The 16,541-nt window shown below is 38.2% G+C and overlaps 1 protein-coding gene across 1 annotated transcript; it reads left to right on the forward strand.

Annotated features, from left to right (window-relative positions):
* Positions 1-1,936: 1,936 nt before the first annotated feature.
* Positions 1,937-5,489, forward strand: LOC101761163 (short-chain dehydrogenase TIC 32, chloroplastic). Its single transcript, XM_004975165.3, has 8 exons — positions 1,937-2,103; positions 2,507-2,738; positions 2,963-3,042; positions 3,306-3,459; positions 3,620-3,698; positions 4,053-4,137; positions 4,358-4,404; positions 5,036-5,489. The coding sequence occupies exons 1-8, from the start codon at positions 1,995-1,997 to the stop codon at positions 5,192-5,194; spliced, it is 945 nt and encodes a 314-aa protein (XP_004975222.1). The 5' UTR covers positions 1,937-1,994; the 3' UTR covers positions 5,195-5,489.
* Positions 5,490-16,541: the final 11,052 nt, after the last annotated feature.

Raw genomic sequence — 16,541 nt, forward strand, 5'->3', positions numbered from 1 at the left:
CAGTAGGAATAATATAGTTCAAGAAGAATTTTGTACTTTAAATTCGGAAGGGAGATGCAAAATCGACCTTTTTATCTGTATGGAAGTTATGGTATAAAAAAAATGTTCACGTAAAATAGATTTGGCAGGAATAACAGTTCGAGAAGAACTCTTTACCTCTCAATTGATGAAAATAAATTCGGAAGGGAGATGCAAAATCGACCTTTTTATTTGTATAGAAGTTATGGTAAAAAAAATGTTCACGTAAAATAGATTCGGCAGGAATAACTGTTCGAGAAGAATTCTTTACCTCTCAATTGATGAAAATGGCAGCAGGCAAGAGGCGAAAAAGAACAAACAGAATGACTTGAGTTGTCGTTTGTCTTTCTAGTTGATGGGAGCAGTACAAAAGTATCGGTTTCTTTTTATATATACACATACGTACACGTGGAGTATGTTGGATTAGCTAGTTACCGGCCCTTTGGGGGTATAGATTATGAAGAGATTGAAAAAAAATGAGAGATTAGCTAGGGTAGATGTGATTGGTAGGATATTTTAGGCTTATTTTTTTCGTAAAGATTTAAATTAGGCTGGATGTGATCAGTAGGATACTATTAGTTTAATTTTTTCTTAATGGTAGACATGGGTAATTGAGATATAGATATTATAAGTGTGGGTAATTGTTTTTTAATGCCAGGATACTATAAAGATTTTAATTGTTTTTAGGTTATTTCTCCATAATATTATAAGTGGGTGATTTTTACAAATAGAGCATAGACCAACGGCTATTATTAACAATGATGATTACGATTTAGTGAGTTGACTTTTTTTTTAAGAATTTCTAAGGTTTCTTTAATTTTTTAGTGCCTACATAGGCTCCTGTATGGCTTCGTGTGGAGGTTTGAAAAAAGAACCTCCAATTATTTTGATGGAGAGGAGACGCAATCGACATTATTTTAGGTGAGGAGAGATCGGTAGTAGATGATCAAGTGGATTAAGTGTAGGCCTGGAGAAGTTAACCAAGATTTGCTTCACGTCAGCTGTATAGGCTAGATGTTTTGTTCAATTTTTTTTAAATAGAATATATTTATTTTCCCATGAGGAGGATTCACGGCATCCTTTGATGAGCTCCCATTGATAGAGATTAAGGATTAATATTTTTTACTTTATGTTATTATTAGTTATTTTGGAAATTGGGATATTCACGACATCTTTTTTGAGATTCCATTGATAGAGATTAAGGATTAAGATTTTTAGTGGCACATTTTGATTATTTAGATACAATTAGATGATTACATTAGATTATTTTCATAGTTGCAAAGGTCCTTATTATATAATGGCATATGTGTGTAATTTTTTAGAAAATATAATAGATCTAATGGCTACTATTAACCATCATGATTAGAGTCTATCAGATTGATAGCTAGATGTTTCTAATTTTTGTAAGAATTTTTAGAATTTCTCTCTTTTTGTAGAGTGTCCACTTAGGATACTAGGTGACTTCACATAGATGCCTTAAAAGAAGCCTCCATTAGTAATAGTAATATGTAACAAAAGTCCGACTTTACTTGTAACATTTCCTCGTATCCAAATTTAACAAATAAAAATAATTTCTATTTGAGATCTTCAACTGGGACTAAGGTCACTCTCTACCAGTGCTACCCATCAGGGTTCAAGTCATGATTTAACCGGCGCTATTCTTTCAGTGGTAGGCGACGTGCTCGTTAACAGCGAGGCGTCAGTGGCGACTTTGTCAATCTCGAGGATTTGCCAGTTCAGTTCTTCGGAGGGCTCAGGGGTAGGATTGCATGCGTGTGTTTGAAGGAGCGAGTGTGCATTGAGTTATTTGAAAAAATAATCAAATTTTAAAATAATTGAATTAAGACTATCTAAAAACATAATTTATTCGTCGCTGTGTACAGTGAGTTTGTTTCTGATGAACGTACGAGTCACTGTGTATTACCTGTCCAATACAGTAACACTACACCAAGTCCGAGTTTGCAGTATCATACGGCATGTTGGGACTGCTGAGGCGGAGGGGCCCCTCGGGTTTCTCGCCGTCGTCCACCGCCGAGGAGGTCACCGCCGGCATCGATGGTTGCGGCCTCGTCGCCATCGTCACAGGTCACTCCGCTTGCATACCCGCTCTTACCTCCCTCTCAACCTAAGTCAACTCTTGCTCCCGTAGTCGTACCTTGTCCTTGACTGAATTCAGCGATTCTTGATTCGTTCCTCCTTTTATTCTTGACTTTCAGTCTTCTACGATTGTTTATCCCCCCCAAGTATTGCTCAATCTTGTGAAATTAGGGGCGAAATCTTTTTTTTTTACTGTTCTGTGATTTTGTTTGCTCCTCCGCTTCTTGCTTTTCAGTTCAGCAGGTAGTGACAGTGTATCGCATACCACTAGATGTAAGCAATTATTGCAGTCGTTCTTGATTTGCATCTCAAATTGTGCAGTTGGTCTGAAAATTAAGGTGGCTTACAATTGATAGCAATTGCCATTGACGGTAATGCTTCTCACCTACAGGTGCATCTCATGGGATTGGTACTGAAACATGCCGGGTTCTTGCGCTGCGAGGGGTCCAGGTGGTGATGGGTGTGAGGAATACATTGTCCGGTGCGCGCGTGAGGGAAGAGATTGTGAGACAGATTCCTACGGCCAAGATTGAGGTCCTGGAGCTTGACCTTAGCTCCATGTCGTCAGTGAGAAGATTTGTCAAAAATTTCAATGCGCTAAACCTTCCCCTGAACATTCTGATGTAAGTATAAATGCATAACTAATCTTCAGGACCAACCTAATACTGGACTGAGCTCATTGAAGTAGAGAATTATGTGATGCTCATTAGTTACTAAAAGTTGTAGTATAGCCAATGCCTTAAGAATTTTGCCATTGCTGTTTGTGCATTACCTTTTTGTTTTACACGTTCTCATTTGGTGTTACTTATGGTTACACAAAAATGATTTGGCTGTGTTTTGTCTAAAGTAATAATGCAGGGATTGCGTTTGTTCCTTTTGAGCTTTCAGAAGATGGCATTGAGCTGCATTTTGCAACAAATCACCTTGGTATGCCGCACTTGTCGTCCTACACTCTTATGTTGCCATTTATCTAAAGAAAGTACAATTTTAAAGAGTCCCTGTTTTGTCAAAGAAAAATTTTCTAGTTAAAAAAGTCAACGAGTAAAACTTTTTGCAACACTAAAGCTATACAATGGCTCTTTCACTTTACTTCACTACAGTTGGTTGAATATCGTTACACATGATTCATAGTAGTTATTGGAAAATTTTCTGGCCCTTACTACATCTTGCAATTGGGTCCTGTGACGTAGGCCATTTTCTGCTGACTGATCTTTTGCTCGAGAAGATCAAAGTTACAGCTGAACAGAGTGACATAGAAGGAAGGATTGTGATTGTTTCATCTGAAGGTTACAAGCACGCATACCGGGAGGGAATCCGTTTCCATAAGATCAATGATGAATCTGGGTATTTTCTCCTCAACCAACCACATCATTTCAAAGTAATTTTTTTCACTTTCATCTTGTCATAAATTGGCTACTGAATTATTAACTCACTTCATTTCTGGAAAATAACTTTTGTAAAGAAGCATGACAGCAAAATCTAACTTCTTTTTGACAAATGACAGTTATAGCAGATTCTCAGCATACGGCCAATCTAAGCTCGCCAACATATTGCACTCAAATGAACTTTCTAAAAACTTGAAGGTACCTGCACTTTAATTTTTGATTCAGATGGTGAAGGTGTGCATACGATTGCATTGTTTAGTCTGGTGATGCATGCTGACTAAATATTTACAGATGATATGATTTATGCTTTTATGTGAACAGTAAGATTTAATTTGGATGTCACATGTTTGTAACAGAACTTATTGCTCTTCTACTAAGTTGACTTCTTAAGGTTATGCCGGGGGGTCGTCTTCCCCCTGAGGTCTAGTTCAGAGTTAAAATGAAAATCTTAGAAACACGAAAACTGGACTGAAATCATTATTATTGTTTTATTTTGGATCTGCTCTGTGAATAAATAATATTTCTCACAGTTATCTGTTACTCTGCTGACAGGAACAAAATGCAAAAGTAGTAGTCAACTCGCTTCACCCAGGAGAAGTTTGCACCAACATAATGCATCACTGGGCTTTCTTACATGGTTTGGATATATTTGACTAGTCCATTCAGTGATTTAAAAGTAGACCATATTTAAGCCTCCTAAATTTGCCACTGTTATTTTATTGAATCATCATTGCTATGAGCTTTACTTATAATCTTTCTTTTTCTAAAATGCACAGTCCATAATTTAGTAGTTACATTAAATTTATGAAGGTGTCTGTTAAAATTTTTTGTCTTACCTTTTATTATTTCTATTTCAGGTCTTATGTGTACGCTTGGCAAATTTATATTGAAAGATGTTGGTCAAGTAAGTTTTCAATCCTGTAAAGATAAATTGAATTTTCCTTCTTATAGTAAGTTTTCAATCCTGTAAAGATAAATTGAATTTTCCTTCTTTAAAAAAAGTGGCTTTTTTTTATTTCATTATATGGGCAGTTTAAGTTTGTCTATCTATGTTTAACGAGAATATATATGCTTATTTCACAAATCCAAAGCTGATAGTATTGATGTTTTAGTTATGGTGTATGTCTGGCTCTGCTAGCCCCAGCCTTATGAATGCATTGCTCTGCCAATGTGAACTTTTAAACTAAGCATTGCACAAACCTAGATAATTGATGCACTATTATCATCATAAGCTTTATATTTTGACTAAAATTGCATATGCTTTACCATAATTGAATATTGAACATGTCATAGTCTTCTCTGCGTAAATGATATTGGCAATGTAGAATTGTCTGGAATCTACCCAACTGGTTTCAGGGGGCAAAAAGTGGGTCACATGGAACTGTTGGACCATACAACAGTATGCTAGGCGACAAGTTAATTAAGCAAACATGAGGAAGTCATTTGCAGTCAAACTTACAAACCCTTGTAAATGGATCTGTTGATTGTTGCAACTATTGAAACTCGCCCACTGCTTGTCATTGGCCTTTCTGCAGGGTGCGGCCACAGTTTGTTATCTGGCATTGCATCCTCAGGTTGCTGGAGTCACTGGCAAATACTTTATAGACTGCAATGCTACTGATCCAAAATCTCCTGCAACTGATAAGGAATTGGTGAAAAGGCTCTGGGATTTTAGTGCGAGCCTAGTCCATTGATTCAAATTGGTGCAACAACTGTGATTCTGTGAAATACTATTTGAGGAAATAACCAGCCAAGTAAAACATTGAAGGAACAAAAATTCTGAGGTTATGTCTCTTCAGAAAGAAATGCTGAGGTTATGAGCTAAAAGATTTGTTCAGACAAATGGATAGCGAATGTAAACATGTTCAAATTGAGTGAGGTGTCGTTATTATGTAGCATGTAGCTGTGCAATAGGTACTATTGTAACTTGTTTGGACTCTTATGTAACCCATATTTCTGAATATTCCGTATGTAGTTTATTTCCCAATATCTCTGATTCCAGTGAAACTTTTGAGACAAAAATTGCAAGAACGTTTTCAGGCTTATGTTCTACTGTACTAAGGTATTATATTTGGGGTTATGCTGCATTCATGTATGCTATCTTGGCTTTCAAGTTCGTGATCCGATCAAGTACTACTTGGGTCTTTATCATTCATTGTAGTTACGGCAACTTGTTCCTGGAGGGTTGCTCGTTTACGAGCTAGCAGAAGGCATGACAATACACTTGCTATGGGATCATTGCTTGTTTGGTTTTGCTGAGTCTTGTGGTTGACCAAAATGTTAGGAATAAGGCTGTCTTTGAAATTATTACGCAAAATTACTTTTGTCCAGTTGAATCGAATATATAGGTGCCAGTTAATTATTTTCTTATTTATTGTTTCTCATATAAGTAGAGGTGCATGTGGTCAACAGGGTTTTGTTGAATTGTTCCAAACGTCGATGGAGCATTAAGGATTGTTGAGATGAACTATTCGGAGCACTAAATTGCACTGTTCTCTGAGCTTCAGTTCATTTATTCAATGTGTTAGTTTCAAAAGTACGATAATGTCAGCCAGTGGAGAGAATAAAGTTGTTTTTCCTGTTAATTGTTCTAGAAATTAAAAATAAATTGTTGACTATAGTCGCGTTAACCGATTGCATGATAAATCCTGTAGTCAATTAATCACATTTTGCAACTTACACTACAGATTTTTTTTCTTTTAAAAAATTGTACCAAGCCTACAACACAAGAGTCATCAGGCTTTCCATCTTCATATAAATAGCAACGCTGATCGTTCAGACGATAGTAGAAGATTTTATCCTGGAATTGAACGAACGATCTTTTACCCTCCAACCGCCAAACCCAGGCTGTGAAATGACTTGCGTTGCTAGCCAACGCAATGTGCAATCAAATGATGGCTTATCCACGAACTTGTCAGGATACTCTAGTAGCGTTCGTAAAACGTCTAGTGCCAACTCAAAGAAGCAGTGGCAGTTTATTTTCTATAAAATCTTGTGGAGAATAAAATGCACGAATGTGTCTTTCAGCTTATGTTCTACTCCTAGCAAGGATTGCGTTCATATCTGTAGCAGAATGCTTGGTGCACTGAAAGATCGAGTATGGTAGAAGATTGTTGAGCACAACGTGTGCATTAGGTCGATAAATTGAATAGCAGCTAGGAAGCTGGCTTTATGCCATCGGAGAAGTTAAATTTCTGTAATCCACCATCCTAATATTTCAAGTTTTACTATTTCCCACAGGGGATGCAGTTAAACGTTTTTCCAAATTGTAGCAAGTGCACAGTGTAGGTAATACAAATCTGCAACTCGCACATTTATCTGACTTTTCATCCTCTCATAAAGCTATAATTTTGGTGAGTACTTTGCTTCTGAATAAACAACCCTGACATAAGGTTCCACATCCAACTATCTTGCACATGAGTGTTTCATTGCACACACCTTCAGCATTGTTGCAACAATTCACAGGGTGGTGGCTTGTGCATGATCCAGTCCATGCCGCGTCAATAATAGTGTGCATTTTATCGACGAACCATTGTGCCACGAGTACAAGTGAGAAGCTTATAGGGCGAGTGGTGGTTTATCTCCCAACGTCTCTCACTCCCATCAGAATTTTTTCTTTAACAAAAAAATGCAAGAACTTTTGCTACCTTTTGTTCTACTATAGCATAGTTGCACTGCTTGTGCCGTTGTGGGAAGATGACGTGCGATCGTATTTGTATTGGCGTTCTAGACGAAAAGTAGATATTGTTGAGTACACGATGCACGTTAGGTCAAGTTTAAGCACTGCAGCTATTGACTGCCAAGAGAGAATATGTTCTACTGCGCCTTGGTTCTTCTGTTTCCCTCTAGGTGTCCTTGTTTGGTCTCTTGTTCCTCCTGGTTTATTGGCTTGTCATGGAGCTACCCCTACCCTTGTTTACATATATATACTCGGGTGGAGGGGGATCTCATGTCCTACGTACATAGGATCCCTGTCTGTATTTAGTACGAATCCCATGTCTGATGTGTATGTGTTGTGCTGCAACAGGAGGATACAACATAACGTTCTTGAGATTAGTCAATTGGCATCATACACAGTTTGATTCAGTAAAGTTTGTATTCTTACCATTTTTTTTTGAAAACTGTATATAGCGGGGAGGTCCCCACTGTGATATATATTAAAAAGAAAAAGAAACTGTACATGATAACAGCAAAAAGGCACCAAAGTACCTAAAAAGGAAAAAGCTTCACGAAAGAACAAAACATGCTAAGCTAAATTAAATCAACCCAGTTAAGATTATCTATTGCTTTCTTTGATTCTTTGAGCTTGAAGTCTGGCCTCATCTACAAAGTGTGAGACCTAGGAATTTATGGATGGACGTTTCCTTCAAAAATCAGTTCATTCCTTTGCTTCTAGATGTGCCAAGTAGCTATAATAAAAATTTCCATGAAGAAAGGGTTCTGGGACATGTCTTTTGCCGTCTTTAGCATCCCGTAGAATGGAAGGTTGAGGTGCCATTGTAGACCAATTTTGTTCCAGCAAGCTGAACTGAAGCTACAGGTGAAGAATAGGTGGTAGGCAATTTCCTCCACATTGTTGTTGCACATTGCACAATTATAGTTGCCACAATGGACCATGAAGTTTTTCGGTTTCTTGACCATGAAGTTTTTCGGTTTCTTGTGTTCAGTCTATCCATCAAGAGGGGCCATGAAAAAACTCGAAGTTTGTTGATACACGTGGACTTCCATATCCATTAGAATGGAGAGGGTGGCCTTATGTTCTTAAAAAGGAATTTATAGAACTGCTTGGAGGAGTAGGTACTAGATCCCTATATATAGTGCTAGAAGTCCCGGGTTTCTTCCTGCACTTGAATCTCCTGAATGATACCTTGCAACTCTTGGTATTCGTGAAAGGCTTCTTCAGATACCGGTATATGAAACTGTTCTTCTATGGAGTTGTTTTGTAAAAGAATGTGATACTGTTATGTGGGTGTTCTTTGTGAAGCTGAACAACCTTGGGAAGGAGTTTTTCAGCAGTCTGTCATTCCAAACATCCAACCAGAAGAGAATAGATTTACCATCTCCAACTGTAAATGTTGCTACCCCTCTGAACTGATCACAAAGTTTTATAATGTATTTCCACCGGAAAAATCCAAACTTTTACAATGTATTTTCACCGGAAGGATCCAAATTTGCCCGCTGTGTGTGGGACTTCTCCATTTGTGTAGTAAGTTTTCCATATCAACTTTACCCATGGCACATCTTTTTTATTATAGAATTTACCAAGGTGTTTCATTAGCAGTGCATTGTTTTATTTTCTAAAGTCAATCACTCCCAATCCTCCCTTGGATTTTGGCTTACAACATTTTGGCCATGCTACCAAGGACTTCTTCTTATCATTCATGTTTGATCCTCTCCAAGGCAATCCCTTCAAGCTCTGTCCATGTTATCAACTGCCCATAGGAATTTTTAAGGTGCACATAGTGTAGGTGGGTAGAGTAGAGAATACCGACTTGGTCAATTCAACTTTACCAGCTAATCCAAGAAACATAGAAGTGGCAGACAGTCTCCTTTCCATTTGATTCATTAGAGGAGCAAGATCTATAACTTTTGGTCTGGTGGTGCCTAGAGGCAGCCCAAGATATGTAAAGGGAAGACTGCCAAGATTACATCCAAATATTTTAGCTAAGCTGGTAGCCTTCTCCATGTTGAGATTTAAGGGAACTAGGAATAATTTGTGGTAGTTCACTCTTAAACCAGTGGATTGAGAAAAGCCTTCCAGAATTCCTTTGAGACGGAACAATTCCATTTCACAGGACCTTTATGATTAGGATGGTGTTATCTGCATATTGTAGAACTGGAAAATCATTTATGGCTATGTAGGGGATTGGGAGGTTGAGAATGTTCTGAGCGTGAGCCTTGTTAATAATGTATTGCAGCAAGTTTGCAATGACAAAAGGGAGTGGTGAGAGGGGGTCACCTAATCTAACCCCTCTCTTGCAGTGAAATTCTTTTCATGGGATGCCATTAAGAAGAATTCAGAATGTCCTAGAATCTAAGATCCTTCTGACCCAATCACACCACATGTCACTGAAACCAAGATGCTTCATCATGCTGAGGATGGTGTTATGCTCAATAGTGTCAAATGCTTTCTCAAGATCTAACATCAGGATAATGATCTCTCTTTTTGATTGTTGGCATTGGTGGATGTATTCAAATGCCCTTGCAAGGCAATGTTGGATTGTTCTGTTCTTTATAAATCCATATAGATTCCGGTGGACAATAGGAATGATCCTCTTCTGCAGTCTGTCTACCATGATCTTGGTTAGGAGCTTCAGAACTAAATTCATAAGAGAGATTGGTCTAAAGTCATTGGCTGTCATTAAGTTATTACACTTGGGTATCAAGGTGATGAAGGAACTATTGATAGCTTTTAAGTCTAGCTGTCCAGCAAAGAACTCCTCATAGAGACTGTAAATGTCTTCTTTGATTATATTCTAGCATATCTTGAAGAATAGTCCATTGAAGCCATCCAGCCCTAGGGATTTGTCCGTGGGCATTTGTGCCACTATCTTGTCAATTTCCTCTTTTGAAACATGATCAGATAGTTGTTGTAGGTTACCATGTCTAGGGATAAGATGTTCGAGGTCCAGATGCATAGTAGGGTTAGAGGTAGTTCCCATTCTGCTCTTGTATACATCCTAGAGAAGAGATGCCTTTTCAAAGTGATATGTGACTTGTCTTCCACCTGCTGTATCAAGACTAGTTATTGTGTTTTATCTAACCTTTCTTTTGCTGCAGCATGAAAGAGCTTTGTACTTTCATCACTGAATTTGGTCCATCTAACAGTGTATCTTTTTCTCCAGTATTCCTTCTGACATTTGAGTAACTTGATGATATGTTCCTTTAGTATGATTCTAAAGTTTTTTCCCTATAGAAAGAGGGGTCTTTGCTCTTCAAGTTTGTCCAGGACAACAAGTATGGTGTTGCACTCCTTGATAAGATTTGATAGATGTCAAAGAGTCTTTGCTCCATTTCTTGAGTGCTCTTCTAAGTAGTTTCAGTTTGGCAGTTATTCTTGTTGCACTATTAGTAGCTCTAACATTTGTGTTCCAAACATTTTGGACAAGGTCCATAAAGCTAGGGACATCCAACCAGAAATTCTTGAGTATGAATATAGTGGCCCTTGGTATATGTGTTTAGATTTGAACCACACCGGGAGTGTGATTAGAGGTAGGTTTGGCTAGGGGCAGCATCAGAGTGTTAGGATATGAATTAGTCCAATTTATCGAGGTGAAACACCAGTCTAATTGCTCTAGCAAAGGATCTTCTTGCATATTATTCCATGTAACTTCCTACCCTTTAAAGGAATTTCTTGAATGCACAGGTTGTTGATTATGGAGTTAAACAGAAAGATATCATTCATGTCTCCCCCTGCTTGTTTGTGTCACTGAGATCTCTGTAGAAGTTAAAATCTCCTATGATCATCCAGTTTTCATTGTCAAGTATTGATAAATCATTTAGCCATGCAAAAAATTCATCCCTTTCTGTACCTTTGCAGTGTCCATAAACTGTGATTAAATTCCAATCAAGTTTGGAGGTAAATTTAACAGATAATGCAAAGCGTAAACAGTCCAACACTTCCCCTTCGAAGAGAGCACTATTCCATCGTACCAGAATTCCCCCTGAAACACCTATTGAGGAAGTGAAAGCAAACTTATTGAATCTGTTAGGTGCCAATTTCTTGATAAAAGAATGATCAAAGCTTTCCTTCTTTGTTTCTTAGAGACAATAGATTGAACATGCACTTTCCTCAATTTTTGCCTTCACTGCATCACATTTGTCTTCCCTATTTAGTCCTCTGATTTTCCAGTTCAGAACATTCCAACTTCTCTTTGAGTTTGTACTATCAATCACAATATTTTGAAAGTCTTCTAGGGGTTGTTATCTCCAAGAGAGTGGCCCTCTCCCACAGCTTTTCAAAGTTTGTTTGAGATTCATTCAATCCAAAGTAAAGTGCAGTCAAAATGGATATAAATTTAGGAGCAGAAACGGATAGGACACAGGACCACCACAGATAATTGATAGCATACCATTAGTAGCTAGTTTTGTGTTTGAATTTGTACCACTAAATCTCGAAAGATAGCCTAGGAAATGTTGTTGCACATAATATCTCTTAGGTGCTGTCGTGTTCGGCAATGGGAAGGCTTCTTCAGTCAATATATGACTTGTGAAGAATGTCTAGGATTCCCGCCGCCAGCTCCCCCCCACCCCCAAACACATGCACTTGTTAGACATGATATTACCAATATCCAGAGTTGTTTGTTACACAGGTGTTAAAAGACTCAACATGCCAGCACGTACACCGTGCTAGCCTAAGAAAATTAGAAGCATACACCCTTTATTTCCCTCCCTATAGCTACTGAACTGTTGAAGTAAAAATCAAGTTCCTGAGGCTGCTCGTTTCCATAAATATTTTATTTACATCATTGATGGATACCATCCTAGTCACTAAGCTCTATTGAGTAGCAATGCATTCTAACGGGAGAGGGAGCGGGCACACACATCATCACCAGGATGCATGCTTGCATATATAGAGAAGTGTTGGACAGATAAGAAAACAAATAACTGCAGCACGTAGTACGTATTGTTAATTGTTGGACTGAGCCATCTATCAAACAATCAGTACAGTGGGATATATCATCCTTGGACTACCATGGATCATAGAGTTGTTACTATGCTATTGAGGATATGCCTTCTTTGCCTTTTTCACATTGTGCGCAGGAAACTCAATTAATCTAGACTTTATTATGCTCATAACACACTTACCTTAATGTGTTTTTGTGATATTTTTCATGTAAGTTCACCTTTAACCAAAGTATGAAACTCTATATCCATTTTATTATGCTCCTTTGAAGCACCACACTTCTTGATTTGCAGTATATCTTATGACCCATTTAAATATGAGATGACATCTCATTTCTTAGACTGCAACAACATATACATAGAAGTATCAATGATCGCAATTATGAATCTATCAGTGAAAGAAAATGAGCCAATTATCGAGTCATGATGATCAAGATTATACTCAGCAGTGAAATAATTGAACTTAAGGATTGCCATAGTCATTACTGCATTGGTAACTATTGGTCGGCAGAAGAAGTCTCCATAAAGTTTCCAACTCCGGAATAACTGGGAATCTATATATCAAGGCTGAGGCTGCACACTCTACATAGCACACTGAAGAATTCTTTTAAAAAGTCATCATATAAAAAGGTTTTGGTGGATTTAGACAACAAAGCTGAATTTTCATGGGCCAAAACTATATTGAGTTGTGCCTGAACTATTTGACATAGTGGGTAAATTTGTGCCATTATTGCGTAAGTTTCATTATTGAGTAAATTTCGTGGTCAGTCCTTAAACTATGTGACGATTCTTATTAAGGACCTCACTGTGAGATTGCACTTTGGGGTCCCAAAACTATTCAAACGGGCAATCTTATTAAGGTCCCTTTATTTCTAAAGTCCGGACCAAGTTGGAGAACAAGAAAGCACTAGAGTAAGAAAGGCAAAGGGCTGTATCCATTTCATCCAAAAGCTTAGTGTACAAGGACACTCTGCCCTTCTATTTATGGTGGGGCAAACCGCCATTTCACCTATTTACTGTCAGTTGTTTTTATCAATAAGGGAAGATTTTATTAATCAAGATTGTTACATTGAGCTGATACAAATATCTTGAAGCACTCATGGACTTTGCATAACCAGGATACACACAGCCTAAAAATAAAATAAAAAAACTGACACACTAATGACATTCAATCCAATGACTAGACAATCAACCATGTGCCGGGATAAAAAAACTCCTTAGCCACATGCTCCAATCATTGAGACACCACTGTAACTAAGTTCTGAATAGATGGCTTCTGAAGGATAGCCCAAGTACGAAGCTAGTGTATAACTAAGAAGATAACCTGCAAAGGAGATGAAGAACTTTTTTCAATGACCAAGTCATTACGACATAGCCAAGTAATCCAGTTTTTTTAGTGCACCTCTTGGGATAGCGAAGTAATACATCATATACATGGGCAGGCTACTAAGTACTAAGTTAATCAGTGCTAACTGCCCCCTATTGACATGTGCTTGCCTTTCCAAGTATCGAGTCATTTCGAGAAACACTCATATATTCTTTTCCAATCAGAGTTTGATAGTTTCCTATAGTGTACATGGATCCCTAAGTATCTCTATCACACTTGGTTTTAAAATAAAACCAAGTGCTACCTATATGTATGCCAGGATCTAGTTTCATACATATAGTGACATCATTAGTGAATAACAGTAATAGTATCACGTAAAAGAAATATAAATAAATACTTACGAGTCTATCAGAGATATACAACTTAATCCTGGAAATGGGGGCTCCAAATTTCATAGGCAATCGACTGGGGGTTGCGTATGCCTAGAACTTAGCATCATCTTCAGAAAACTTCACACACCCTCCTCTTATAAGCAGAAGTAAGCAAGGGTGAGTACACTTATGGTTGGCACTCAACAAGGCCACAAGAAATAACCAGAATAAATGATTTAAGTCCATCTTCAAGTTTTACACTCTATGGAGGTTGCACATCTTTACCCATAAGTCGTGTGAAAGTTCAAAAGAACTTTAGACCCAACCATGTTGTGCGGGCCAGGCACAATACCACACTTCCGAGGTGTGATTGTATAGGGACGCTATAAGGCCTTTACAAAGATTCCCTAGTAAGTGGTAACCCGCTAAGGTTTCGGTATCTAGCGCGCATAAACCTCCATAGTGGGCATAGGTTCTTAGCAAGCTCCTTTCCCAAGAGGACCGGGTTATACAATGACTCAGTCCCCCCTCTTGCCCTTTCGGTAGGATTACCTAAGACTAAAGTCTCTAATTAATTAGCCAAGACCAGAGCCATTTAGTTCTTGTTGTTGTACTGTTTTCCCGGGTGATTCTCCATGTTCCAATTAACATTATCATGGTATTATAAATAAGCATAGGTAGAAGGGTGGTTAGGGATACTTACCTTTCACCAATGAAAAGTTACTCTTATTGCTCTTCAGCTCTTGCTCTCTTGAAACCCTTAATCTTCAAATCTTTCGAACAATGATCCTTCTACTCGAAGCAATCACCGGCACAAACATACAAGCAAACAAACAAGTACAACTAAAAACAGTGCACTAGAGCAAAAGAAAAGCTTTAAAAAGACGTACTAAAGAAGGCGCGTGAAACACTAAAAACAGAACTATGGTTGAAAAGGCACAGTTATCGAGAGATTTGAATTATAAAAGAAATAAAAGGCTATATGCTTTAACCAATTTTTCTTAATAAAATCATGCACATAGGTTATTTCAGAAATAGCCTATTTGGAATTAAGCAAGTTATATTTAATCATTGAAAACATGATAAAGTTAATCATATTTTATTTGTAAATATTCAAGTATAAGTTATGCCAATTTAACACTTAACTTTAGAAACACAGAGCATGTGTATAAGACATCTAATCGAACAACTTAGTATTTCATGTTCAACTAAACATGTTAATGTGGAAAAGTCATTTATAATATTATTAATCATATTAACTTTATTTATGAAAACTAATGTATGCCACTAGATATCTTTTATTTAGAAAAGCTGGTTATAACTAAGAATTAACCAATTAAACCTTAGTTTACGAAAACCGGGATAGAACCTAATCAAGTTTTAATTTATAAAACTAAATGAATAAAAATTAGTCAAGTTAATATTGGTTTGATAAACCGATGTAAACCTTACGTAAATTCTCATTAAGAAAAGACATTCAAATAGGCATTAATCAAATTAATATTAAATTTATTTTAAAAGATATGCATGATGGAAAACATCACCACTATCATATAATTTATGTTATGATGAATCTAACGCAACTTGAACGGATTAAAACAGAGCTAAAACATATATTCTATGAGCTAAACAATACTGGGAGGGCTTAGATGTGATTAACTATAGATGTCAGGGGCTAGATTGAAAGATTGATAGGACATATGGAATAGTGCTCCCCATTAGGTCAAAGCCTAGGGTTAGATCTGTAAAAACTCTCAGGTTGGACTTGGTCGCATGGATCTAAAAGTCTTAGGGGGCTTTCTGTGAAACGCACCAGACACAAGGAAAAGGATAACTAATTATAGATTTTTTCAAGGATCCTTTTGCAAACCGGGGGTCTTCTTCTTCAACCTCCATCTAGGACTCGGGCCGGGATGGGCTCCCCGCGGCGGACGCGGCCGGGGCGCGACACGTAGGCACGGGGCGCGGGAGGTGCGGGCGGCGACAGAGGCGGGCGGTGGCGGCACGCAAGAGGCGACGTGGCGTGCCAGATGGCGGCAGCTCAGGGAGGCGCGTGCGGCGGTGGTAGGACGACGATGGGCGGCACAGGCGGTGGCGCTAGAGCAAGCGAGGACGGCGGGAGCGGTGGCAGTGCAACAGTTCTCAGTCGCCGGGGGCGACGGCTTTATAGGGCGCGGGGCTCTAGTGTGGCTGGCGCGCACGCTGAGGTTGATCGTGCGGCGGTGCCTGGCACAGGCGGCGGCCGGAAGTTAGGCCTCGGTCGGGCTGAAGCAAGCTGGCTGGACGGGTCGGAGAGGGTCGGGCCTAGGGGTTCGGCCCATTGGGTTAGGATAGTTTTTTTTTCAGAATTAATTTCTTGTGCAAAGAAAAATTAAGGAAATCTAGATAATTCATTTAAGTCTCGAAAAATACTCTGAAAATCCCAAAAATTCTAGGAAAAATCCTAGAGATAGTTTGGGGCACAAGGAGTCCAAATAAAATGCCTGGGACCGATGAAAAAGAAGCTAGAGCCTTCTAATAAATAGATTTGACTCTCAGAAAAATGAGAATAAATTCTAGAAAAAGATGGAAAATTCTCAAAAGGACTTGATCATGGTCTAGGCACATTTTAAAATCTTTTGTACTCAATAAAAACCAAGATGCATCGGCATGAATGCACAGACACAGAACACATTATTTAATTCTGAAAAATAAACAATTATTTTCCTATAGTAAATT

The sequence above is a fragment of the Setaria italica genome, chromosome VII, assembly GCF_000263155.2.
Source record: "Setaria italica strain Yugu1 chromosome VII, Setaria_italica_v2.0, whole genome shotgun sequence".
NCBI lineage: Eukaryota > Viridiplantae > Streptophyta > Magnoliopsida > Poales > Poaceae > Setaria > Setaria italica.

What these genes read in the sequence shown, in the direction of transcription:
- LOC101761163 (XM_004975165.3), top strand. Translation starts at nt 1,995, where the DNA reads ATGTTGGGACTGCTGAGGCGGAGGGGCCCCTCGGGTTTCTCGCCGTCG. An exon ending in CTTCCCCTGAACATTCTGAT is followed by an intron (nt 2,739 to 2,962) that starts GTAAGTATAAAT and finishes TTTTGTCTAAAG; the next exon opens with TAATAATGCAGGGATTGCGT. An exon ending in TCACTGGGCTTTCTTACATG is followed by an intron (nt 4,138 to 4,357) that starts GTTTGGATATAT and finishes TTTCTATTTCAG; the next exon opens with GTCTTATGTGTACGCTTGGC.